At 44.4% G+C, this 27,069-nt stretch overlaps 1 protein-coding gene across 3 annotated transcripts in view; it reads left to right on the top strand.

Annotated features, from left to right (window-relative positions):
• Positions 1–27,069, top strand: part of Larp1 (La ribonucleoprotein 1, translational regulator) — an 84,338-nt gene that overhangs the window by 52,486 nt on the left and 4,783 nt on the right. For 2 of the 3 annotated variants that reach the window (XM_027938771.2, XM_027938770.2), the window contains exons 2-18: positions 8,230–8,291; positions 8,566–8,631; positions 9,723–9,897; positions 11,141–11,269; positions 11,349–11,555; positions 11,654–11,816; positions 12,705–12,849; positions 16,079–16,253; positions 16,378–16,547; positions 18,266–18,658; positions 19,485–19,608; positions 19,708–19,913; positions 20,346–20,452; positions 21,718–21,869; positions 23,503–23,647; positions 25,583–25,692; positions 25,865–25,992. In XM_027938771.2, coding sequence (XP_027794572.2) covers positions 9,774–9,897; positions 11,141–11,269; positions 11,349–11,555; positions 11,654–11,816; positions 12,705–12,849; positions 16,079–16,253; positions 16,378–16,547; positions 18,266–18,658; positions 19,485–19,608; positions 19,708–19,913; positions 20,346–20,452; positions 21,718–21,869; positions 23,503–23,647; positions 25,583–25,692; positions 25,865–25,992 — 2,478 coding nt within the window. In that variant the 5' untranslated portion in view covers positions 8,230–8,291; positions 8,566–8,631; positions 9,723–9,773. The remainder of the gene's footprint in view (positions 1–8,229; positions 8,292–8,565; positions 8,632–9,722; positions 9,898–11,140; positions 11,270–11,348; positions 11,556–11,653; positions 11,817–12,704; positions 12,850–16,078; positions 16,254–16,377; positions 16,548–18,265; positions 18,659–19,484; positions 19,609–19,707; positions 19,914–20,345; positions 20,453–21,717; positions 21,870–23,502; positions 23,648–25,582; positions 25,693–25,864; positions 25,993–27,069) is intronic. The other variant, XM_071612032.1, reaches the window with a different exon arrangement.

Raw genomic sequence — 27,069 nt, 5'->3', positions numbered from 1 at the left:
TAAGTCTGGCAACCCTGTTCCTTCCCCCATTTCTCTTTTTAGGTCCCAGGGAGATTCTGAAATTGCCCCAAAGAAATAAAAAAAGATGACTGTGGGGTTTTTTTTTTTTTTTTGGTATATGTGTGTTCTAAATTTATTTTTAAATTATCTCATTTAATCTGTCAAACAACTCTGTGAACTATTGTGGATCCCTTTCATAGTTTTGGAAAATGGGTGATTAGATCTAATGCCTAGAATTCTCTCTGTGTGTTGCCTTTTTTTTTTTTTTTTTTGTACATGGGATTGAACTTGGGGGTACTTTACCACTGAGACACATCCTCAGCCCTTTTTATTTATTATTATTATTTTGAGATAGGGTTTTGCTAAGTTGCTGAAAAGGGCTGGGGGTGTAGCTTGGTGGCACAGCAACCCTGGGTTCTATTTCTAGTGTGTGTTGGGAGTTTTTCTTGAGAGTAGAGGGATACTGTGAATAGTGTGAGGAACAGTTCTGTGCCACTTTCAAATCCCTGAGCCCCACCCCCACCCCGCCCCATGAGTGACTGTGGTTGTGCATAGAGCTTTTAGTTGGGGGAGAGTGGGGAAAGCTGTCATTGACTTCCCAACTCCCAACCTGCCGAGTTGGAGGCAGCAATTTGATGGTCCATCCCAGGTCTACAACAATTCACTGGTAACTTTGGATGCTGCCAGGTCATTCTTAGGTCTCAGTTTTCCTGTGTATATATGATGAAATTTCTCAAGTCCTTTTCTGCCCTAGTGGGGTCTGGGATTAGCTTCTCTGCTTCAGTAGTGGGGTTCATCCAAAATAATTTCTTGAGGATTTGGATGCCTCTTTCAGCAGAGAATGCCCTAAGATTTAGGAAATAAAAGTGAGCTTGCTGTCTTGTTTTTATCTACTCTCCATTTGTTTTCCCACAGCTGACTTTTGGTGCTTGACTTGAAGTGTGCTGATTCCAGTTCCAAGGAGAACTGAACCTAGGTCCAGAGACATGCTGAGAAAACCAGATTGTACTCCTATGCTGTTAAGTTGTAATGCAAAGGAATAATTAACCTCTCTCTTTCTCTCCCTGGAAGATAATGCTATGGAAATTGAGAAGCAACCATACTTACGTAAATTTCTTCATTAAGTAAATATTCACTGTGGGCCTACCACACACAGACTGCAATCCTTGACTTGGGACCAGTGAACAAGGTAGAAATGACTCCCTCCCCTCATGGAGTTCCAGTAATTTTCTACATAGGGCACACTAAAAACTAGGAAGGTTAGGGATGGGTGGTCAGTTCCATCTCTGCTGCTACTAGTTTGACCTTGGTTGAGCAAGCCATTGAACGCTAAATCTTGGTCTCCTCATCTGTTAACTGGAGATCATTGTCATACTTTCTCTAGTGGTTGTGAAACAAATGATCTGTCCATGTCAAGAACTTTGGCATTGGACAAGGATGTGGGACCTGAGGATGATTGTGGTCTAGGCGGTTGAGATGTACACAGGTGTAGCCATTTGAGGAGGTGATGGGTACTCTGAGACACCACACTAAAGACTGAATTAGAAATTGATCCAGGGTTGTTGCTGGTTGGCAGCACCTGACACTGGGCAGCTGGGAGTATTTACACTGAGATCTGTGACTAGGAGGAATCCACCATCTTGCTTCAAAATGTGCTGTGTCCTTATATAAGAGCCTTTCTTACAAGTAAAGGAAATTGTACATACAAAGCAGCTTATATCAGTTTTTGGCACCTAATCAGTCCAAGGTGAAAAGTAGTTATTAATTTTAACTAGAATCCAATGTACTCCTTAGAAAAGGCTGGTTAAGGATCTTGGAGGCCAGGGTTTTAATGGCTGCTGATATATTCAGCTGTGATGATTATTAATCAACTTTTGGGCAGGATTTCAGGGACTGCCATAGCCATGGGGTGGCTGTAGGGTTGTAGAGCCCATGTCTGGGCAGGGAGAGTAGAAGCGTGGAGCAGCGCCTGGGTCACCACAGGCTAAAGATAGTCATCTGGGCCTGGGCCAGGCTGGCTAGCATGTGACTGGAGCCTGGCCCGCCCTCTGCCCCTCCTCCGTGATCAAAGGGACACAGACTCCCTGGCTTGGTGGCTGGCCTGAAGCTTCCTTTCACCAGGGCCCCAAGATGGTTTGACCTTCTGAAGGTTTCCCTCCCTTCCTCTCTGCCCACTCCTCTTCCAGACTCCAGAGTGCCTTTCGGCCCTTTCTTGTGTTCCAGCTGCAGGGTGGGAGGGCTGGGCAGAGAGAGGCCTCTGAGAAGTGGCAGCAATGGCAGCCGGAGGAAATTGGTGAACAAGGTGAGGAGGGTTAACCCAGCATTCTTTGAACTCTGTAAAAAAAAAAAAAGAAGAAGAAGAAGTGGTCCTGTCAAGCAGGTGCTGGGGTCTGTAAGGGTGGGGAAGAAAAGCTCTCCAAGTTCCCCTGTGACTCCACCTCATCCCCAGGCTGAGTGACAGCTGAAGGTAGTCAGGCTTTTCATAGACTCTATGCCCAGACTGGCTTGGGAGGGAGGGACAGGCACAGGTGGGTGACTCTCCGCCTGGTTTCACTGCCTTCCACAGTCAAGGTCCCAGTCCGCAGCTCAGACAGTGCTGGCTCTATCTAGGGAGGCTGAGGGTGGGGCGAGTCCTTGTCAGCTGCATCCCCCACTCCAGCAGCTTCTGGTCTAGGGTGTGGCTGAGAAGCCTCTCTGGGGCACAGTCTTCAGTAGAAGAACTAGGAGGTGGACCTGAAGGGAACATTGCTTTCCTTGTAGGGCTGCCACAGTGTTAGAGTTAGCGATTCTGGTGGGGTACACTTGATGGCAGTTTGCCTTGATCCACTGTCTGGAGGTGGGGGATGCTTGTCAGGTCATTGGTATTTGATCCTGGGAGTTTCACCCAACTCTGACCTTAGGTAACCTTGTCATTGAGAGCCTGCCCTGTTTATTGCCCAAAGTGAGGTGGTTACATGGACCCTTCCCCATCTTCTCTTTCACCTCCTCCTGGTGGTTAAGAACACAGGTTTTTGACTCAGAACTATGTAGCTTCAAATCCTGATGTTCTGCTTGGTGACTGTGATCTTGACAAATAACCTTTCTACCATGTACCTTGATTTCCCTGCTTGTAAAATGGGACCAATGAAAGGTACTAATTCAGTGTTATTTTAAGGATTAAGAATTACAGAGTGTAGAGCAGCATGGAGCACTCTCTGCATGCCGTCTGATGCCATCTGCACTTTTTTTTTCTAAATATTTTTTTTTTTTAGTTTCAGGTGGACACAATATCTTTATTTTACATTTATGTGGTGCTGAGGGTCGAACCCAGTGCCTCGTGCATGCTAGGCGAGCACTCTACCACTGAGCCACGATCCTAGCCCTGCCATTTGCACTTGTTTGATACTGTCTTCATTGTGCTGCTGGCACCTCTTTCTTTGATGCGAAATCTGACACCTTGCCTTTTTTTCTCCTCACACCTGTAGAACCAGTATTCCCTTTAATTTGTTGAGGAATGTGTGGCTCTGGTAGTGCAGGAGGGTCCCCACTGTTACCCAGCTGACCAATGCTCGAGTCTGGACAGGGACTTGGCACTGATTCCAGGCAGACAGTTGTCTGAGAGTCAAGTCTGAGCTGAGGCCTGGGTTCCTCTGGGACCCTTCAGTGTCTAGACATTTGTTTCTCTGTCCCTGGGAGGACTGTGTTGCCAGGCTCTGAGCTAAGGCACTGGGGTCGCTGCCCACAGGGAGTGCATAGTCTGGAAAGGCAGATAAGTAGCCAGGCAGTTAGCAGAGGGTAGTGAGAGCACACAACAGAGGCACTTGACTGCACTTGGGATCTGGAGGATCTCCCTGAAGAGGCTGACTAATAGCCCAATGGAGGGCAGCAGACTAGTGGTGAATGTCATGCAGCTCTAAGCCCAGCAGTCAGGGTGAACTGGGCCTCTTCAGCTGCCAGTCTCCAGGAGATGATGCTAGCTCCCAAGAACAAGATAATGTAGAAAATACTTGTTAAACTTTGTATCTGGGTTTAGACCTTTTGGTAGGCTGGAGAGACTGCTGGAGGCCCTCTCTGCCTCTCCCTACCTGATGTCTTGAAGAATGACTAAATTTTCCCATTACTGTAAAACTCTAGGCCTTTTCCATGTCCGTCTTTCCTTTCCAACAAAGCAGAGTTTGATATCCTGCCTGTGGAATCATGGAAGATCTGTGGTAAATTCCCTCATTTTTCTTTCTCCATTTAAGACTGCAAAATTCTGAAAGTTTTTCTTTTCTGGAAAAACTTGCCCTGAGCCCTGTCTGCAGCTGTCTCCTGTCTACAGGGCAGTGCAAGGGTGCACATGCCCTGCCCCCGCCCCCCAACCCTCCATGGATCATTGCCTGGAAGAAGAGCCAAGCTGGGTGGGGATCATTTGTGATCTGGTCTGGGTGAACTGCACCAGTTGATTCCCAGGAGTTCTTTCGATGCCCTCCAATTCTTAAATGATAAAAAATTGGTGACACTGCTCTTTTTCTCTTGGTAAGGATAATGATTGCTTGGAAATATTAAGCTGCTTTTGTGAATTTGAATTGTAATTCTCAGCAGTTGTTGAGTGTTTACTGTGTGCTAGGCACTCTTACTGTCTTCTAAAAGTGTTCCAATGGTCCTGTACAGTAACTAACTGCCTTTGGTTTGTACAAAGGAGGCCTAAGTTCACAGGGCTCTGCAAAAGGCAGAGTAGACAGGGATTTCAACCCAAGTCTAGTAATTTAAGTCTCTTGTGCTTGACAGCAGGGCTGTCTGGCTTTCCTAGGGAATGTTTGAATGAAGGGGTGTTCCACACTTGAAAGCTGAGGCTCATCCCCAGGAGTTAGACCATTGAGACTGTATGGTCAGCCACTGTACCCATCTGGGCACCTGCTATGCTTTCCTTCCATCCCCATATTAGTTCCTCTGTGGTGCCATTCCTCCTTAGCCACCCTATTTCTGTCCTTTTTTTCCTTTCTTTATTAATCAGCATTAGTGGATTAGCTTCTGCTCCTCACCACTCAGAATCATCTGTTTTTAAGTAAAATAACCTAAGTAAAGATGGTGAGTTTGCCATGCATATACAGCTTCAGGAAACTGCCTCTAGTGCCCCTACCTCTACTAAATTCAGATTGCTTCTTGCACATGGACATTTGGTGTGCTTCACTTTTAACAAATGCATGTGTGTGTTACGGAAGCCTTTGACCCTAGAGTTAGAGCCAGTACTGGCTCCTGGCTGATGATGGTCCTGTGGGACAGAAAGTGCTTTTCTTCCTATTCCAGATACCCTTTAGCCTCTGATATGCCTTAGTTGAGGAGGAAGACCCTCCTAGGGCCTCTGTCTGCCATCTTCCCCCCTGGAATCCTGGGCCCCAGAGATCTATGGACAGGTAAGCCAGCTGGGCCCTGCCTGGGCCTGCCTTTCCACACTTGCCCCTCCCTCTCTGAGGACTGCTTCCTTGCCATCGCCAGGAAGCACTCTAACACCAGGGAGGTTTTTGACCCATTCCTGAGACAGTGGAGCCACTGGAATTCCCAGGAGTATTGGCCATGGAGTGGAGACTTGGAGCTCCCATCCCTGGGAAGCCTCTTCCCCTTTTGCATCCTCAGTTTTCTGTCTACAAATAGAGAAGATCAGAACTATGGTCCTTTTTGCTGCTCTGACTTTCTTTCACCGTTTTCTTGGGCAAATGAATAGTGGTGTTCCTTGAGATGGGCTTGGGTCAGTGGTGGCAGACACAGGTTTTAGAATGTAGAAGTAGAAGGAAAGGACTTGTGTCCTGACTAGTTGGGATGGCGCTGTTCATGGGGATTGGTGTCTGCACAAAAGAATGGATTTTGTTGGAAAACATTTCAGATACCAAGTCCTGCTGGACCTGTGTATTCTCTTTGTGGGGGTGAGTATGCACACAAGCTTGCACACACAGTGGGTGGCTGAGAGAGGACCCAGAAAGGGATATATGATTTAAGTCAGAAAACCTAGCCTTTAGTTCAACCTCCAGTAGTGCTGACAGCAGCTCATCTGAGTCTTCTTGGGTTTTCCTGAGGCCCCACATGATTTTAACAGATCTGTGAATTTTATGCAAAGGCTGAAAGGGTTTTCTCTCACTAGTGGATTTTTCTACTCCTTTGGGGGCTTTGTTCTCCTTGTCAGGCAGTCTGAAGCTTTAGCTGGAAGCTAAGCAAGAGCAGGGCAGCATGGATCCTAGGGACAGGACTTGGGTATAGAGCTTTTTCATCTCCACATAGGACTCATGTAGGAATATTCCTGTATATACCCAGACCAGCTTCATTCCACTCATTAGTTTAGGATTGCTGGTGGAGGAGGGAATCAGCAGGGCCTTCTTATGGCAGGAGGTCCTTTATATTGACTGGAGACTCAACTTTCAGTGCTTTACCGTGTTCCATTGTGATCTCTGATAAACAAAATGTTGGGCAGGGTGGTCACAATATGTGTCTCTTTTTAGTTTTGAAAGTATTTTAATAAGAAGAAACAAAAAAGACTATTGACCTGAAAAAACTGCCCCACCTTTTCAGGGAAAGTGTTCAGAACACTTTGCCCCTGAACCCGATTCCCTTTCCAAACTTCCTATTACAGGCCCTTTGGCCTGCTTGCCTCTGGTAGCATGTGTGCAGTATTGTTGAGGACTGGGAGAAATGACCAGCATGGCATGGATATACACTAGCCTGGCACTGAGGCAAAGCAGGTGAAGATCTTTAGCCTAATTAGGGAACGGGTGGTTATAGATCTGTCTGGGTCAACTTAGGAGTTATAGGTCTGGGGGTTTAGAGCTGCCTGCTGGGCCTGAGGCCTCCATCTTCTTGGGACTAAGATACTGTGTTTCTGTACTGCCAGTGCTGGGGGTGAGGGATGCTATGGGTTGGGCCTCACTGCATCAGATATCAGAAGGTATGGGGTATGATGAGGGGGCAGTGACTGGCGGAAGCCAGGAATGCTTGAGCCGCACAATCAGTCAGGCAAGGACACTCTCTACTCATTAAGAGAACATGGGTCTGATCAAGGAGTAGAACATTCCTTTTGAAGCCAGCTGAGTAGATTTCTCTGGTCAGGGACTAGGGGCAGCTCTTGCCCTGGCATGGCTGGCCAGCAGTATAGGCAAAGTGAGGGGAGAAGTGGGTGAGTAGAACCCCAGGATGAATCTTTTCCTGTGGTCTCTGGAGCAGGAAGAGGCAGAAACCCTTGATCTTCAGACATGCTGAGAAAATAAGTGCAGTTGTATAAGGTACTGGACCTTTTAGAACCATTTCCTTTTCAAAAAAGGGGGGAAAAGGACATGTTTCTTTTTTTAAAAAAAGAGTTCATATCTACTTTTGTACAAGAATTAAAATCACTGTAAACACACTACTTCATTCCTGATAACACTCATGTATCCTCCCTGAGTTTTTACTTTGAGTGTGCATATGCACATTTTAATTTGTTTAACAAAAAAGAAATGATTATCATTTATTGTGCCCATCTTGTCATACATATAGAGATATTCTCTTTTTAATGACGGGTGTGAAAATGGATGATCTTAAATTTATTTGGACAGTTACTATCAGATTTATAGGAGTGCTTCTAATTCTTTGAAGTTATAAGTAACGCTTTGTTGGGGTCTTTCTGAACAGTTTTTTTTTTTCTGATTTGCCTCATCAGGATAAAATTTTACTGGTGGAAGTATCAAGTCAAATGGGAGCCCACTTTTTCTTTGGAAACTTGAGAGTCTCGCTGTTTAGAAGATGTTGAGGACAAATATGGTCCCTGGACTTGATTGCCTTTTTATCTTGCCTTCCCAATGGTCACTAGCTCTGGTCTGTTCACACAGATACTTCTAGAATGTTAGGGCCAGAGAGATCTTTCAGATTCTGACTCTGAATCTGCTGTGATTTGGGAGCCCTGAATTAAAGTGCTAGTTTGGGCATGGATTTCCCTCGGGCCCAGGCCCCATTTTATAGTAGGGTGTTGAACTTGAGCCCTGAAAGGGCTCTCCCACCTCAGAGTCTGGGTTTCTGGGTTTTGGCAGCCAACTCTTTGCATGATCTCTCTTTCCATGATTTCTTCAGGGAAGGGCTGGTACAAATGTTACTGGTGCTTGATCTCATCTCTCCTCTGTCCACTCTGACTTCCTCCTCTGGGAATCTGAAGGTTGCCTGGTTGAATAAGGATGGTGGTGAGGGCGAGGAGTTGGCAGTGGCCCTTCACAGGCTTTGCATAACCATTTTCTCTCTGCCTTGTTCCCACAGAACATTCTGCTCCAGCCAAGGTGGTGAGGGCAGCTGCTCCTAAACAGCGCAAAGGCAGCAAGGTAGGAAATGGCATGGGTAGGCCTTGGGGGCTTACTGGTGGCACTGCAGTGCAGTACATTTTTTACCCTTGTAAAGAGTGCTTCTGGACTGCCAGGTACTGCTGGCTTCTCTACAGATAGCAGGGGAATGCTTTCTGGGCCCCAGGATGGATGGTCCTAATGAATAGACTGATTTGGCTCTTGATCTCTCCTCTCGGTAGAGCTGGACCTTGAGTGAGGGGCTGAATGGCAGAGGCAGGGTCACCCTGGGGCCCTCATAGAATGTTCCTTACAGGTTGGTGATTTTGGAGATGCAATCAACTGGCCCACACCTGGAGAGATAGCCCACAAGAGTGTGCAGGTGAGACCGGGAAGGGATGGGCAGATTTGAACTCTGTTTGGCTTCACAAACTTTCAAAACCTTGGGTTTTACCTTTCTTAATTTTTAAAAAAGGGTTTAGTTGGGGACTGGGGTTGTGGCTCAGTGAAAGCACTTGCCTAGCATGTGTGGAGTACTAGGTTTGATCCTCAGTACAACATAAAAATGAATAAAATAAAGGTATTGTGTCCATCTACAATTAAAAATATTTTTTTAAAAGGGGAATGGGTAGTTGGTTGGGCATGGTGGTAAGCACCTGTAGTCCCAGCTACTTAAGAGGCTGAGGCAGGAAGAGGATCATTTTAGTCCAGGAATTTGAGGCAAGCCTGGGCAACATAAAAATAAATGGTCGTTACTATAATGTGGGCGACATTGAAATAGCTAGGCATTCTCATTATTTGAGCCAGTGCCTTCTGTTATGGACTGTCAGATACTGTCTGATCATCCTCTCCAAGTCTCAGAGAAGTTACTTCAGCTCTTGGTGGCTTGTGGGAATTGGCTGTCCAATATTTTGCTGTATTCCAAAGCCTGTCTTCTCTATCACTACACTTGCATTTCCTATAAGCAACACAGGAGAGGATATATTAGGCCAGGTACTGACCTCCAACTTGGGGAAGCTTATGTAGCTCTTCTAGTCAGTTCTCTTCTTCCTAGCACTTGTAACCTAAATCCCTTGTTAACTGGCTGTGACCACTTTGAGTGGGTGAAGTCCTTATTTTGGAGATGATGTAAGTAGGCCAGGGGCCAGCATCTATTCCACCACACAGACTACCAGAACTACATGGTAGTCCCTATTGTGGGGAATAAACATTAGGCTCCTGGGCATTGTCTTTGACATTAGACACAGGTAAGCCTGAGAGACAAGTTGTCTTTCCCACCTCCTGGCCTGTGTGATCTTGCTTTCAGTAAAGGCATCTCAGGTGTTGAAGTAGAGTCTTAGGTTGTATCTAGTCTACCTGCCATCACATGCTGTTGCTCCTCTCCCTACTTTTCTAGTGACAGGAAGCTCTTCCACTCATCCCAAAGGCTCTCCTGCACACGCTCACTTCCTATTGCCTTACTTTCTGCTGTAGCCACAGTCTCACAAGCCTCAGCCTGCCCGTAAGCTGCCACCCAAGAAGGACATGAAAGAACAGGAGAAAGGAGAGGGGAGCGATAGTAAGGAGAGCCCGAAAACCAAATCAGATGAATCAGGGGAGGAGAAGAATGGGGACGAAGACTGCCAGCGAGGCGGGCAGAAGAAGAAAGGTGAGTTGAGCAGGACTTGAGAGGAGATGGCCGCACAGAAATGAAATGTCAGAACTCTGGGGACTGCTGGGTGCTGTGGCACGTGCCTATAATCCCAGCAACTTGGGAGGCTAGGTGAGAGGATCACAAGTTTGAAGCCAGCCTCGGCCATTTATTGAGGCCCTAAGCATTTTAGTGAGACCCTGTCTCAAAGTAAAAAATAAAAGACTGGGGACGGTAACTATGTTGAATCCCCACTACCAGTTTAAAAAAAAAAAAGAACAACTCTGGGGGCTGCTGGAGGATTTTTAGGTCCAGCAGAAGGCTGATTGCTGTAGCCATTGAGATAATAGTATTCTCTGTGGCTGTTGGTCCATTAGTTCACCCTCTTGAAGACAGGAATTTACATTGCTATTTTAAGAGTTTCCAAAAAATTGCTGAAATGGTTCAGATACAGATTCAGCTTTTCCAGTAGAGATCCAAAGTAAAAATGGTTTAAATAAAATAAACGTTGGTTTCTCTATGGGTACGGTGGTGCATGCCTTGTAATTCCAGTGGCTCGGGAGGCTGGGGCAGGAGGATCATGAATTCAAAGCCAGCCTCAGCAAAAGCAAGGTGCTAAGCAACTCTGAGATTCTGTCTCTAAATAAAATACGAAATAGGGCTGGGAATGTGGCTCAGTGGTCAGTGCCCCTGAGTTCATTCCCTGGCCCCCCACCCACCCACCCCCACAAAAAAAATGTTGGTTTATCTCACAGAACATTGGTGTCAATCAGCCAGTCTAATACGACAACTCCTGCCTGCTTTCCTTTTGCAGCAGTGCCTTGGCACTTCAGCATCCAAGATGGCTCCCTATTTCCTGCTCACTCTAGCTATCAGGAAGGGAGAGAGGGAAGGACAGCTCTTTTCCTTGTAGGTACTCCACCTGGAATTGGCTCCTTTATTTCACAGGCAGGATTTTGACATGTGTCTGAAGAGAACCTAGAAAGTGTAGTCTTTAACATCCTGGGTAACCATGTTGATGACTTTAAAAGTTTGTTCTCATACTCTGTAGAAATCAAGATTGAGAGTTAGCCAGGAGTCTCCATCACACTGAAGGCCATAGACCTCCTTACTTTAGAGATGAAAAAGAGGTCTGGTGTGTGGGAAAGGAATCTGCCCGAGGTCACCATAATGTGATTTAAGCCAAAGCCCAGGGCAGCGGGAAAGCTGGGCAACAAAAGCCTCTCTCAAGCCTTTTTCATGTGTTCATGCTGTCCTCCAGGGAATAAACATAAGTGGGTTCCCCTGCAAATAGACATGAAGCCCGAAGTTCCCAGAGAGAAACTTGCCTCACGCCCCGCTCGCCCACAGGAGCCGAGACATACACCTGCCAACCGCGGGGAGATCAAAGGTACACAACTGTCCACTATAGAGGGCCTGGACTTGGGAGATAACCTCAGGCCTGACCTGTTGCTCACTCTCCCCTCTAGGGTCTGAGCCTGCCACCTACATGCCTGTGTCTGTGGCCACCCCCACCCCAGCCTGGCAACCAGAGACCAAACCGGAGCCTGCCTGGCACGACCAGGACGAAACATCGAGTGTGAAGAGTGATGGGGCTGGTGGGGCGCGGGCTTCCTTCCGTGGCCGTGGACGGGGGCGTGGTCGCGGCCGGGGACGCGGCCGGGGTGGCACTCGAAGTACGTGAGGCCCCTTTGGGCTCCGGGATGTCCAAGGGAATGCGGCGGGGGTGGTGGGCAGGAATCTTCTTTCCCTCACAGCACCCATTTCCCCGTAGCCCATTTTGACTACCAATTTGGCTATCGAAAGTTTGATGGTGCAGAGGGGCCTCGAACCCCCAAGTACATGAACAACATTACCTACTACTTTGACAATGTCAGCAGCACTGAGCTTTACAGCGTGGACCAGGAGCTGCTCAAAGACTACATCAAGCGACAGATGTGAGTGTTGAGGGGAGCAGGGTTGCTGAGAACTGGGCGGGAGGTGAGGGGCTTCCAGAGGGTTGCAGCTGGCAGGCAGAGTAGGGAGTGCTCCCTTGGTGGCTAGCAGCAGCTAGGTGACTTTTCTCTTGGTCTTTCATCTGACTTTTCATAGTTAATTGTTGATTACCAAAGTAAAACCATATTTACCTTAAGGAAATTTGAAACTACCACTAATGAAAAGGAGGAAAGATGCCTAGAATCTGCCAACTGCTGTGCCTCCATTGGTAACGAAAGCACTGACTGAATGCTAGCAAATGTTTATAGAGTTCTCACTGTTGGCCAGGCTCAGTGTTAAGTATTTTATAGGCATTATCTTATTTTATACTGTGATCTTTTTTTTTTTTCCAACTGCTGAATTCCTGTGAGTTGGGTCTTTTGTCCCCATTTTATAGGTGAGCAGACAGGACCAGTACACAGCAAGTATTTAACAGTGCAGATCAGAATCCACTTCTGTCTGGTTGCAAAACCTTTGCTCTTAATCACTCTAATATATAGTCTCACTGAGCTTGGAGAACCCAGAAAGGAAGTAGATAATTGCAGTACGGTATTACAAGTGTTTTAGGAGCAAAAGAGAAAGTGGCCAACTATATTGGAACTGGATTTAAAGAGAGATGAGGAGTTTGCCAGTCATGCCAAGGCACTGAAGGGCAGAGAGAATGATTTGATCTAAAGTTAGTGGCCATTGAAGGTATAGCCTCATTTCTTTTCAGCCCTTATACGGTAGGAGAGAGGCAGGACAGGTGAGAGGCAGTGTGAAGGGGGCTGGGGTGGATAATGAAGCAGGGAAGGTGTATTGATGAATTATGCTTCAGTTCCTCAGTGATGCCTCTTCTCCCCTCCACTTAGTGAGTACTACTTCAGCGTGGACAATTTAGAGCGAGATTTCTTCCTGAGAAGAAAAATGGATGCTGATGGTTTCCTTCCCATCACCCTTATTGCTTCCTTCCATCGTGTGCAAGCCCTTACCACTGACATTTCACTTATTTTTGCGGTATGTCTTTCTCTCTGGGGTTAGGGTACTGTGGAAAGAGAGGTCCTTACTTAAAGAGCTGGAGTTTGGAGCTGAGGCAGAATCATTCGGAAGAGGTCCCTATTTAATATCACTAGATATCTATCAGTTTCAGATTCATCCTAATTGTTCCCACTCAATTTTTTTTAAAAATAGTTTTTGAAGATCAGGATTCATATAAGACCCATATATTGTTTTAAGTTTTCTTCTCCCTCTTTTTTCTTGGCAGTTTATCATTTGAATAAACCAGGTTGTTATCTTGTAGGTTTGCCACAGAACAGAGATGTCATTTAACATGTTAATGTGGCCAGGTACAGTGGTGCACACATACCTGTTATCCTAGCGACTCAGGAGGCTGAGACAGGAGGATCACAAGTTCAAAGCCAGCCTTGGGCACTAAGCAACTCAGTGAGACCCATCTCTAAATAAAATACAAAATAGGGCTGGGATGTGGCTCAGAGGTCGAGTGCTTCCGAGTTCAACCCCCAGTACCAAGGGGAAAAAAAATGCTAATCTGTACTACAGTTTTTGGTAAATTGGTGACCTGAAGGCATGATGAGGTTCAGGTTTTTAGAGTTGTTTTTTTTTTTTCCCCTCTTGACAAGGGTGTTACATAGATAATGTGTTTGCTTCAGGTGACTCAACATTTCTTCTGTTTGTCCCTCTTGTAACATAAGCTGCTATTAACTATCACTGTGTATTGTTTCATGAGGAATTACAAAATGGTGATATTCTGTCAGTATTCATTTATTAGCTATAATACCTTTTTGAGGAGAAACTTGCTTCATCAGTTATTCAGTTGTACAGGGAGGGCAGATTTTTTTTATTGTTTTTCCTTTTGTTAAGTTTACAGAAGTATGAGTTGATTCCTAATAACCTTGAGGGTTGACTAATGAGAGTTTTTTTTTTTTTTTTTTTTTTTTTTTTGAAGCATAAGCATGTGAATTTTTATTTTAGTCCATTGCAGTTAATGTTAGATCATATTGTTCCATATTTACTTGGCCAATGGGATTCTCATTCATCTTGTACATCTCCTGTTCCAGACCTAAAATGGCTTTTAATTTTTTTTTTTTTAAATAAAAGAACTCTAGTTCCTTTTGGGTGGGGGAAATAATATTTAGAAACCATGGTCTGAGTTACAGGGATGCTTATTGCTACTTGATTGATCATTTTTTCTAGAGATTTGTTTTTGTAAGAAGTATATTTTGAGAATAATACTGTAAAATTCAGGAGTGCAGGATCTTTATCTAATCCCAACAATCTTATATATCTTCTTTCTACTCTGCCAGAAATACCTAATGGTATCAGCATAATTATTTGTTGTATTCCACAGTATATTCACATTCTTACACTAATTCACATTCTTACACTAATATCTCTACTACCACTGAATTTTATTTTCCTTTTTCGATTTATGTGACTGTTTTCAGTTATATGAAAAACCTGTGTGGTTATAAACTCATTCATGAAAGTTTAACTTAAAATTCTTTTTTCCCATATTTTTATTGATATATTATAATAGTACATAATAGTGAGATTCATTGTGTTTGGACATGCGCACAATATAGCAATATAATTTGGCCAATATCGTTCTTAAGATTCTGTCACTTCCACCTTTTTTCTCTTAAGATTCTGTCACTTCCACCTTTTTTCTCTATCTTCCCCTCTAGGTAACCTTTTCTGAATTCTTCCAGCACCAGCAAAATCGAGGTGCTAAGCAATTCAATGAGACCCTGTCTCTAATAAAATACAAATTAGTGCTGGGGATGGGACTCAGTGGTTGGGTCCCCCTGGGTTCAATCCCCAGTACCAAAAAAAAAAAAAAGAAAGAAAGAGATATTCCTCATTTCTGTCCTTCACCCATGCTGCATGTTTTTTGTTTTGTTTTAACCTGTTGCCTTGTATGGACATTTTGTTTCTAGTATTTTTTACTAAGGCACAAACTGCATTGGTGTTAACAAATAGTTTTGTGTATTTCGTTTTTCATATTTTTACCAGTGTGTCTTTGCTGTAGGTTTCTAGAAGTATGACAGCTAAATTAAAGGTGAATGCATATTTAAATTTTACTTCCTTTTTTAGGGAATGTGCCTTTTACATTTTCACCAGCAAGTTATGAATGCACCTTTCCCCACCTTACGAACACACTATATTTTCACAGGTTGAAATTTTCCCTCTTTCACTTTGAAGATTTTTTTAAAATATTTTTTTTAGTTGTCAGTGGACCTTTATTTTATTTATGTATGGTGCTGAGGATTAAACTAGCCTCTCACATGGCTAGGCAAGCGCTCTGCCACTGATCCACAACCTCAGCCCCTCACTTTGAAGATTTTTTTTAATGTGTTTTTTTTTTTTTTTTTTTTTAGCCAATTACAGTGGCACATGCCTGTAATCATAGCAACTAGAGAGGCTGAGGCAAGGGGATCCCAAGTTCAAGACAGAAGTCATCAATTTAGTGAGGCCCTAAGCAACTTAACATGACCCTGTCTCAAAGTAAAAAGGACTGAAGATGTGGTTCAGTGGTAAAACACTCCTAGATTCAATCCCCAGTACACACATTCCCCCGCTCCCCCGCCAAAAAAATAAGCTTTTTAAATAGACAATTTTCTTCTCCATTCTAATCTTCATTCTTTTTCTCAGAGATAATGCCCATAGCAGTTTACTTGTGAATCCTAGAAAAATTTATGTGTATATCTTTGTTTTTACATAAAAACTGTAAAAGGGATCTTGCACATAGTAGCCAACTCCTGCTTTTTCAACTTTAATATATTTCGTGTCTTTCTATTTCTCCATATGCAAAGCTGTTTGTTTAGTGTCAGAGTAGTGTTCCACTGAATAGATATGCCATAATTTATTTGAATTGCTAGCATGATTGCAAGTTAAATACTTTTTAGGTATTTTTCCTGTATTACTGTGAATGGCCTCTTGTCTAAATCTAAAACATACAGATCCCTGTGTGCAAGTATTTGCTAGATTACTGGAAGTAGAATAGCAAGGACAGTGGGTAGGTGTGGTTCGCATGTTGGTATCTTCCTACAAATTTCAAGATCTTATCTATCTGCCAGTCAGGGAAGAAGGTGCCAGTTTTTTAACATTACTGTTTGCACTGGCCTTAATACCTAAGCCTATGGGGACCCAGTTGTCTATCATCTCCAGGATCTCTGGCTGTCCTTGTCTTTCCTCTTCATTCCTTTTCCCTCCTCCTTTCCTGCAGGCCCTCAAGGACAGCAAGGTGGTGGAAATTGTTGATGAGAAAGTCCGAAGGAGGGAAGAGCCTGAGAAGTGGCCTCTTCCTGGTCCCCCAATAGTGGATTATTCCCAGACTGATTTTTCCCAGCTTCTCAACTGCCCTGAATTTGTTCCCCGCCAGCACTACCAGAAAGAGACGGGTAGGTACCCTGCTGGCATGTAACTGCCTCCTTCTTGTCCTTGTCCTCTGGCTAGCAGTCCATCCTAGGGCTGGCCTCAGGAAGAGGAGTAGAGGGATGAGGACCTCACTTTTCCATCCTGCAGAGTCGGCGCCTGGCTCTCCCCGTGCAGTCACCCCAGTGCCAACCAAAACGGAGGAGGTCAGCAACCTAAAGACACTGCCTAAGGGCCTGTCTGCCAGCCTGCCTGACCTGGATTCTGAGAACTGGATTGAAGTGAAGAAACGGCCTCGGCCCTCCCCAGCACGGCCCAAGGTAGGCTAGACCGTCCCCTGCCTTGGGTTCTAGGACCCTGGGTGGGAGGACTTGCAGGGCCGTGGGGTCTCGAATAGGCACAGAACTCTGGCTCTGAGGGTCAAGAACAATCACAGGTGGTCCAGGGTCGTAATGTGAGTTGAAGTAGTGATTGTAAGAAAATTGATATGGCCCATTTCTACTTTCTGAGACCTCCTTTCAGGACAGCATTGGCAGCAGTGGCCCAAGTTTCCTGATTCTTGAATGTTCTTTTTGCCTCATTGAAATCCCAAGTGCCATGTTTGCAGTGCCTTTTCCCTGAATTTGTTCTCCCTGTCCTATATAAGTGCTTTGGCTCCTTAAAAGAGGGAAGGGAGAGTGAGCAGATGCATGGCCCACATATGGTGACTTCACTGACTTTGAGTCTGGACTGAATCACAGGTCTCCTGCACTGATGGCTCAGTGATTTGTGAAATGTGTTAAACAGCAAGACTTCAGTTAACCATAGGGGATGGTGGAGTTAAACTGCTCTGAAATCTTAAGCTGGGGTGCAGTGGGGGCAGGGGCGAATAGAATCTACTGTTTGAGAAATATTTCCATCTTAAGCTAAAATACTGCCTGCCTCCTTTGCAGGAGCCAAATTTATCTCTACCTGCTCACCCCATCCACTCTTTGGTGACTTTTTTTTTTTTTTTTTTTTTTTTTTGGTAGATGGACACAATATCTTTATTTTCATTTATTTTTTAAATGTGGTGCCGAGGATCGAACCCAGGGCCTTACACATGTGAGGCAAGTGCACTCTGCCACTGAGCTACAACACCAGCCCCAGAGATGACCTTGGACTTCGGGTCTAAGGAATTCTGTGTTTTTTATATTTTCACTGGCTCTCATCATCTTCTCTTTCTGTTGGTTCCAAGAATTCCCCACTGTTATGGCTACAGCCCTTTAAAAGATGCTGTAGACAGGCCCGAGGCACAGGGGAAAGGGAACAAAGGCGAGAGAGGTAGGTTGTGAGTTTACATGGGGTGCTCTTGGCACAGCAGGCATTACTTTTGGAAGTGTGTATTGTGAGGTAGACAAATGGTTTTCCCCAAGAGTATCCAGCGACACTTAGATGCTGGGTTAACTGCCCTTGGGACATGCTGTTCTTCCTGACACTCTATCCCTGTCTTATCTGACTTACTTATGTTCATCTTTTAGTAGCCATTTCTTCCCAAAAGCCTCCCCTAGCAATTCCCACTCCCAGTTGGTTAGGTACCCTCCCATGTGCTCCCACAAATCCTATTTATAGCCTTTATCATACTATTTGCATTTGGGTGGTTTCTTGACTTTTCTCCATTAAACTGAGCTTGATGAACATTAGTTGCTAGGTCCTGACACATATATGAGTGCAAGGTGACTTGCCTTGTAGAGCTTCAACTTTATTATGAGGTGCTGAATAGTTGGAATAATAGATGAATCAACCTGTGGAATTTCTGCTGTGTGTCTACTTCCAGACTAGGTGCTGTGTAGGATGTAAAGTAAATGAGAGCATAATTATGTTTGCAAGTGACTGTTATGTGAGCTGTGCGTGAAGGAACGTGGGTTCCAATGGACTACCCATTTCTCCATGAAGCTCATTCCAGGGAGGGCAGTCTCATGCTCAGGAGCCAGAGCCTCCCTCTTGTGGGACAACTGCGGAAGCCTGGTCCAAGGACCCCTTGGTGTGATTCCTTCTCCATGGTCTGTCCCTGTTTCAGAAGTCAGAGGAGCCCAGGTTCGCCCACCCGACATCTCTGCCACAGCAGCTTCCCTCCCAGCAGTTGATGTCCAAGGATCAGGATGAGCAAGAGGAATTGGATTTCCTGTTTGATGAGGAGATGGAGCAGATGGATGGGCGAAAGAACACCTTCACTGCCTGGTCTGATGAGGACTCTGACTATGAGATTGATGACCGGGATGTCAACAAGATCCTCATTGTTACCCAGACGCCACCTTATATGCGCCGGCATCCTGGGGGCGACCGTACAGGCAACCACACCTCTCGTGCCAAGATGAGTGCTGAGCTGGCCAAGGTCATTAATGACGGGCTCTTCTACTATGAGCAGGACCTGTGGACTGAGAAGTTTGAACCCGAGTATTCCCAGATCAAGGTGAGGCTTAGGCAGAGCAGTGTGTGTGTGCTTAGAGTACCTCTAAGAGAGGCTGATTGGTTTTGTGATCTCCAGCTGGTCCATCAGTCCAGAGCCTCGTATTCTCCTGTATGAGAAGCGTGGCAATTAAAGCAAGAGGAGATGTGTAGACACAACAAACAACATGGGGTGTGATTTATTGTCTTCCTTGAGCATATTTAATATCATAACAGTTGGGTAGATATTTCATTGTTGAGAATAGAATGAGTAGATTATCACATCTATTCCTAAATAATTAGGCATATATAAAAGTTTAAAATCCTTTTAAGGAACTTTCTTTGAGTGTGGAAAATGGAAAAAGATAGTTTTTTGGGAAACAGTCAAGACATCTGTTGCAGTTTTTTGCAGAGTGCGTATGTGGGGTGTTGGTGAGCCTGTGCAGTTAGACAGTGGCAGAGATGTGGGGAGGCACCATACTGCCTAGGGGAGAATCTGTAGTAAGCTTCTGGGGCTCTGCTGTGAGCCTGATATTGGGCAGGAAAGGGGAAAGGCAGACAAAGCCTCATCTCACACAGAGCCCCTACACTTTCCTGGCCTATTGTCTGGGGCTGGGGTCATGCTGCAGGGAGGGCGGGGCTGCACTGCCCTCTCCTAGATTAGCAACCTCATGCCAAAGCAACTGGGATTGAGGAGTAGTGAGTGGCAGCTAAAAGCTTGGGGACCAGGAGTCCCATGGATGTGGATGTGGGAGCTGTCCTCCCCAACTTCCTGCCAGTCTTGATTCCTAAGCAGGCTGGAGCAGCTTGCTGACTAACATTTTTCCCCACCCACCTCACATCCTCTGCAGCAAGAAGTCGAGAACTTTAAGAAAGTCAACATGATCAGCCGGGAGCAGTTTGACACACTGACCCCTGAACCCCCTGTGGATCCCAACCAGGAGGTTCCTCCTGGGCCTCCCCGGTTTCAGCAAGGTAAGGGGCCAGGCCCTTGAGACCTGGCATGGGTGAGAGGGTCTGAGCGCCCATGTTGGGGGCCTTCTGCCTCTTGTTGACCCTTTTCTGCTTGTGCAGTTCCCACTGATGCCCTGGCCAACAAGTTGTTTGGTGCTCCTGAGCCCTCCACCATTGCCCGCTCTCTACCAACCACTGTCCCAGAGTCGCCAAACTATCGCAATGCCAGGACCCCCCGTACACCCCGGACCCCACAGCTCAAAGACTCAAGTCAGACGTCACGGTTTTACCCAGTGGTGAAAGAAGGACGGACGCTAGATGCCAAGGTGAGGTGCGCCTGCTGGGCTAAGTAGGCCCACTTGATCACCTTCCAGTGCTTTGCTTCTCTCCCTTGCCTTGTCTGCACCAAGAAAGGACCAGATCCCCGCTATTCTTCATATCCTTAACCTGAAGGACTCACCCCCATATCTGCAAAATAGACTGGGTGTGGGAATGGTGGCCTAAAGAGACCCAGAGAGGACTGACTAGGTATGAGTCCTTCAGCAGATTCCTCACTCCCAAGCTGCCATTTCTGTGAAACAGATGGATCAGTTGCTTAGCTACAGCTTTGACCATTATGTGGGAGAATGGATACTAAAATGCTTTTGTAAAATGTGAGGAATAAGACATATAGAACATCTTACTCCTATAATCTTACTCCTTGATGCTCCTCAAAATTGTAGGAGTACAAATAGCAAATTCTGGATTCACCTTTACAGATGCCTCGAAAAAGGAAGACAAGGCACAGCTCAAACCCACCCTTGGAGAGCCACGTGGGCTGGGTGATGGATTCCCGAGAGCACAGACCCCGAACTGCTTCCATCAGGTACTGGGGGCCATGGGAGAGAGAGATCTGGTTGCCTAGGGATGGATGAGAGAGTCTTGAAATCCACTAGACCCAGATTGATCTAAAAACTAAAGGGATCCCCAATCTTCCCCCCACTACACCCCCTCCCCCAATCTAAATTCAAACAACCAGAAATATGGCTCCTTAGCCCAGGATCTGGGTAGGGAATGCCTCTTTCTGAAGAGGTGATATCAGAGCCACCTGGAGACCTGATTTTAATAGATTTGATAGAATATTTCAAAATTGATTTAAAAACCTGGGTATCTGCTACCTAACCTGAAAGAGAATGGCCAAGTCATTGAATAAAAATTTTGGGGTTGGGGATGTTGCTAAGCAGTAGAGCCCATGCTTAGCATGGCTAAGGCTTTGAGTTGGATCCCTAGCACCACCAAAAAAAAAAAAACCAAAAACAAGGGCTGGAGATATGGCCTCACATGCCCAAGGCCCTGGGTTCAATCCCCAGCACCATCAGAAAAAAAAAGAAAACAGAAACAAGATTCCTTGGCCCTGCCCTAGCTCTACTGACTGAACTTCTCAGGGTAGGGTCCAAGATCCTTTTTATTTTCCTTAAAATGGCCCCAGTGTTTGTTCCTTGTGTTTTGAAGCAAGATTTGAGGGCCCCAGATCTGTGCATGGTTTCCTGCACAGATGGCACAGACTGAAAATAGGCAAACTTTTGGGAAAAATAGAGATCAACCCATGATGACTCATTAAGGAAAGTTAAATGTTACAAATTAGGTAAATAAATATTAAAAGCTCAGATTTTGAGCCAGCAGGTGGCATACGCCTGTAATCTCAGCAATTTGGGAAGCTGAGGCAGGAGATTGCGAGTTCAAAGCCAGCTTCAGTCAGCAAGAGCCAGGAACTAAGTAATTCAGTGAGATCCTGTCTCTAAATAAGTAAAATACAAAATAGGGATGGGAATGCAGCTTAGTGGCCAAGTTCCCCCGAGTTTAATCCCCAATACCAAACAAACAAAACAAAAAAAGATTTTGGCATCAGACAGATCTCAACGGTTAAATAGCTCTTTGGCTCTAGATGAGTCTCCCAGTTTCTGTGATCCTTAGTGTACCTCCTCTTAAAACTCTGGCTCCAAGAGTTGACTCACAGTACATCAGACCACGTGTGTAAGTTAGAGCCCAGCACAGTGCAAGAAGCTGGATCTTGGATGATAGAGGGGATCAGAAGAACAACGGGCTTCTGTGGGGATTCCAGTGACCTGTAACATCTTATGGCCTCTATAGCTCCAGCCCCTCAGAAGGAACACCTGCAGTTGGCAGCTATGGCTGTACCCCTCAGTCACTGCCCAAGTTCCAGCATCCTTCCCACGAGCTGCTCAAGGAAAATGGTTTCACACAACACGTCTACCACAAGTATCGTAGGCGCTGCCTTAACGGTAAGAAGTCCAGGGGGAGAGGGCAGAGCTTCTGAGTTTGTTACTTAGACCCCGAGGATATGGACTGGAGGTCAGAAGGAACAGGTGACCATTTCTCTGATCTTAGAACCAGAAATAATAGGGCATCATTTCAGCAAGGGCTGAAGTTAGATGCAGGCCAGATAATTTGGAACTTCAGGAAGCTAGGGGAAAGTAGCACTTACAGAGTATTTCAATTCGTGTTCTTCCTTCATTGCTACAGAAAAGCTCTTTCTGTCAATGACTCAGACATTGTCCAGTATGACCCACTGTTCATCACAAAAGGGTATGCAGGAGGTGGGATATATTCTCTAGAATAGGGATTCCAAGTGATGACTTGTGGGCCAAGTCCAGCGAGTGATCTGGAGCTAAGAACAGTTATTATGTTTATGGAGTTATGAAGAAAACAAATTTGTGATACATTCATGTTTCCTGCAAGGCCTAAAATATTTACTCTCAAGCGGTTTACATTAAAAATTTTTCTGGCACTTCTCTAGAAATTAGCATGAAGAGAGAGCTTTGACAAATGCTCTTGGGTGTTCCCTTTTGTCACAGAGATGCCCTTTCCTTATAGATGTTCTGATAGATTGGCTGTAAAGATGTAAAACTTTGCTACTAAATTCTTGGTTCATCTGCCTTATTTGTCCTTAAATGTGCATTTATGTAAATGTAATAGCAATTTCATTGAGATATAATTCACATACCATGCAATTCATTTATTTAAAGTGTATAAACTAGTGACTTTTAATATATCCTTAAGACTGTTTACTGTAGTGGCAGGACTATTTTACTTTCCTAACATTAGGATGTGAGGGTTCTGATTCCTCTGCATCCTCCCAAGACTTGTTATTATCTGTTTTTTATTTTATCCAACCTCTAGGGTGTGAAGTGGTATTTCCTTATGGTTTTAATTTGCATTTCCCTGATCGCTAATGATGTTGAACATTTTTGTGTGTGCTTATTGGCTATTTGTGTATCTTCTGTGGAGAAATATCTGTTCACATCTCTCTTTAGCAGGATTATTTGTCTTAACCACTAAGTTATAGGAATTCTTTATATTCTAGATACAGGTCCTTTGTCAGATACATGATTTTCAAATATTTTGTTACATTGTGTGCATCATCTTTCTACTTTGTTAATGCATAAAAGCTTTTCATTCATATGTTATCTACTTTACCTATTTTCATCTATTTATTTTGTTGCATGAGCTTTTGGTGTTATGCATTTTTTTTTTTTTTGATGTTTCCAGTTTGTACTTGTTAATATTGGTAATGAGCAGAATATAATCTGTTAGAATTCTCAAAAAAGTATTTGTTCATGCTTGGCCTTGTTGTACCTGCGCTTGAAAGGGACAGGTTGAAATGAAGGACTGGAATGAGGGCCTGATCCAGAAGCTGGTGCCACCTGCTTCAGAATGGCCTCAGCCCAGTACCCGGCAGCAGGGACTCATAGAGAGTAGTAAATGCTTAGTAAACATTTACTGAATGACTGAAGTGGCAGATGATGGGTAAGGGAATTGAGAGGCATAGGAGTAAGGACTTGTTCTTAAATCCCAGCATCCTAAGCAAGGACAGCCTGACCCTGACACATGCCTTTCCTTTTTTCCCCCCTGTAGAGCGGAAGCGCTTGGGCATTGGCCAGTCTCAGGAGATGAACACTCTCTTCCGCTTCTGGTCCTTCTTCCTCCGAGATCACTTCAACAAAAAGATGTATGAAGAGTTCAAGCAGCTGGCTCTGGAGGATGCCAAAGAAGGCTACAGGTAAGTGAGGTTGGCCTGGGGGTTCTGGTTGGTGCTTGAGGGCTAATAAGGGGTCCCCAGTGACTCTGCTTTCAGAACTGTGGTTGGAAATCTTTTGCATGTGTGCCTGTCACTTTAAATGGGAAATATATTCACATGGTTCAAATTTCTCAAGAGTTTTTATTTTGTAGTAAAAAAGACTTCTTATCCCTGGCTCCTGCCATCTAGTTTTTTTTTTTTCTCACAGGTAACATGTATTGTTACAATGTTTATAGGTCCTTTCTAAAAAATAGTTTACATCTGTGTAAGCAAGTAGTTCTCTGTTTCCTCTGCCACACCACCATCCGCTCTCAGTCTATACTAGAGATGACCTACATTTTATATAGTATTTTTTTGGGACCTTTTTCTTCCTGCATGCTGGGAATTGAATTTAGGGCCTCAGACATGCTAATAAGCAAGTGCTCTGTCTTGTTGAGTTGCCCCAGTTGGCATCAAATTTGTGATTCTCCTGAGTCACTGGGGTTATAGACGTGCACCACCCTTACCACCCTTATGTCTAGCACACATTGCCCTTTTTTCTTTATTTAGTGCGTTATCTTGGAGGATCATTTTATAACTGAACATAAATACATTTTTTATTATAACTGGTCTTGTTTTGTTTAGCTCATATCCTATTAATAGATAATATAGGTTGCTTATAACACTTTGCTTTTAGAAAATCTCTTTTATTCGTTTCCTCCTCCTCTGATTTCCAAAGTAAAACATTCTCTGTGTAAGCAATTTGAATGTTTGAGGAAGTAGAAGAAACATCCTTTGGTCCAGAGACAACAAGTATTAATGTGCTGTCGTCTAGATCATCCTGTGAGTTGGGCACCAGTAATTCTAGCTACCCAGGAGGCTGAGACAGGAGGACCACAAGTTTGAGTCCCATCTGGGCAATTTAGTGAGACTGTCTCCAAAAAAAAGTTGAAGAAAGGGCTGGGGATGTAGCTCAATGAGTAGTAGAATACCCCTGTGTTCAACCCCCCCAAGTACCTCAAAAAGAAACAAGTCCTGTGAATGTACTTTTCTTAACTTATTTTTAGCATTTATAAGCATGAGCATTTTTCCATGTTAAAATATATAACTTTTCCTTCTCAAAGAAGTTGTTAAATACCTTTTATAGAAAGAAAATACAGATAAGAAAAATCACTTGAGGGCTGGGGTTATAGCTCAGTGTAGCTTCACTAGCATGTGTAAGGCACTAGAGTTCGATTCTCAGCACCACGTATCATTGACAACTAAAAATTTTTTTTAAAGAAAAAGATCACTTGAAAATCCAATTCCCATAGACAACCAATATTAATATTTTTAACTTTGTGCTCTTTCAGACTTTTGCATGCATGTGTAGATGTATAGTTTACATATTTATCTATAAAAATGGGGTCATTCTATTCATGTCCTTTGAAAAATGTCCTTTTTACTTGATGTACATTTGTACTTTTAATTTTTGACAACTTATATCTCATTAGGGATTTACCATGATTTTTTCTTAATGTTTCTGTATTCCTAGACATGTACATTTTGTTTAATAATATTGATACAAACAGTTAAATACTTTTGTAAAATCTTAAGTCTGACTTTGGGCCATTTCCTTGGCATGTGTTTCCAGAAGTAAAATTTCTCAAAAACAGGAACAGGCAGAAATTCTGTAAAAGAATAGGTGGGAACAAATGGATGTGGGCATTGAGGGATACAGAGAGTTTCCTGACTCCCCACAAGGTGCGAACATTTAATACTGGACCCACTTAGACTGCCACTAAATGTCAGCCTTCATAAAGCGTATTTGCCATTTTTTCAGTACAGGAAAAACACATTTTTTAAACTGTTTCATAGTTCCTCTGCTATGCAGGCACATTTTCCCCTCTTACAGATGAGGACACTGTGCCCTGAGTTCACTGACTTGTCCTCCCACAGATATGGTTTAGAGTGCCTTTTTCGATACTACAGTTATGGCCTAGAAAAGAAGTTCCGGTTGGATATATTCAAGGATTTTCAGGAGGAAACCGTGAAGGACTATGAAGCTGGTAAGAGGCAGAGTTGAATTTCTGTGCACCCTGGTCACCTAGGCTTTCTTCCTGTCTTCCCTAGTTCCACCTGGGCTTCACACGCACCTCTCAATGTATGTGCCCTTTGTCTCTACATTCTCTCCAGCGGTCCAAGCCCTTTCTACCCCTCTCTTTCTCCCTTTCTCTACAGGTCAACTCTATGGGCTGGAGAAGTTCTGGGCCTTCTTGAAATATTCCAAAGCCAAAAATTTGGACATTGACCCCAAACTGCAAGAATACCTCGGCAAATTTCGACGTCTAGAAGACTTCCGAGTAGATGTAAGCAAAAGTCTCCCCTCTGATCCTAGTGTTCAGGAATCAAGATACCTGGATTCTGGTCCCTACAGTGCCACTAGCCCCAAGGACACTTTCCCTGGCCTTCCTTCCTCTCCCAGTTTGGGTTTCCTTCTTAGTTTCTTCATCTATGAAAGGGAGGGTGAGGATAGACAGCATCTGCAAGTTACAGTGGCATTTGCCACAGATTTCTTTTCTGAGTCTGTGTTGCTGGGCTGTCATGATACTCTCTCCCTTGTATCTAACAGCCCTCCCTGCTGCCGTGCCAAGTTTCCCACTAATTTTTATCTCGATTAGCTAGCTACAATAAATGTATTTAACTCCAGAAGTTTATAAATTAATATCTAGCATAGTAACGCATGCCTATAGTCCCAGAGACGCAGGAAGCTGAGGCGGGAGGATTGCAAATTCAAGGCCAGCCTGGGTGGCTTAGTGAGACCCTGCCTCTTCCAAATTAAAGAATTTTGAAAGAAGGTGGGGGCGTAGCTCAGTTGTAGAGCTCCCTGGATTCAATCCCCAATATCAAAATAAGTCAATAAAATGTCCAGTTCTCCTCCATCTTCTGGAGTGATGTCTCTACAGTGACATCTAGTGGTGAGTTTACTGCCATGGCTGGAATTACTTGTTTAACTGATTCAGCAAATGTCTCGGTGCTAGGAGCTTCAGGGACTCCGGAAATGAGTGAAAGACTCTGCTTCAAAGAGTTTATAGTGGCTGGGGTGTAGCTCAGTGGTAATGTGTGTGCTTAACATGTGCAAGGACCCAGCACCAAAAAAGAAAAGGACATAAAAAGATCTTTAACCAAATAAGTCCATAATGTAGTAAAAATTTCTGGTGGTTTTTTTTGTTTTGTTTTTTGTACCCTGAATTGAACCCAGGGGCACTTAGCCACTGAATCATATCCCTATCCTTTTTTATATTTTTTATTTAGAGACAGGGTCTGGCCAGTTTGCTTAAGTCCTCACTGGGTTGCTGAGGCTGGCTTTAACTTGTGATCCTCCTGCCTCAGCCTTCCAGTCCCTGGGATTACACACATGCACCACTGCACAACTGGTAATCATC

The sequence above is a fragment of the Marmota flaviventris genome, chromosome 5 (genome assembly GCF_047511675.1).
Source record: "Marmota flaviventris isolate mMarFla1 chromosome 5, mMarFla1.hap1, whole genome shotgun sequence".
NCBI lineage: Eukaryota > Metazoa > Chordata > Mammalia > Rodentia > Sciuridae > Marmota > Marmota flaviventris.
Note: the sequence above shows the minus strand (reverse complement) of the source record. Positions and strands in the feature narration are given on the sequence as shown.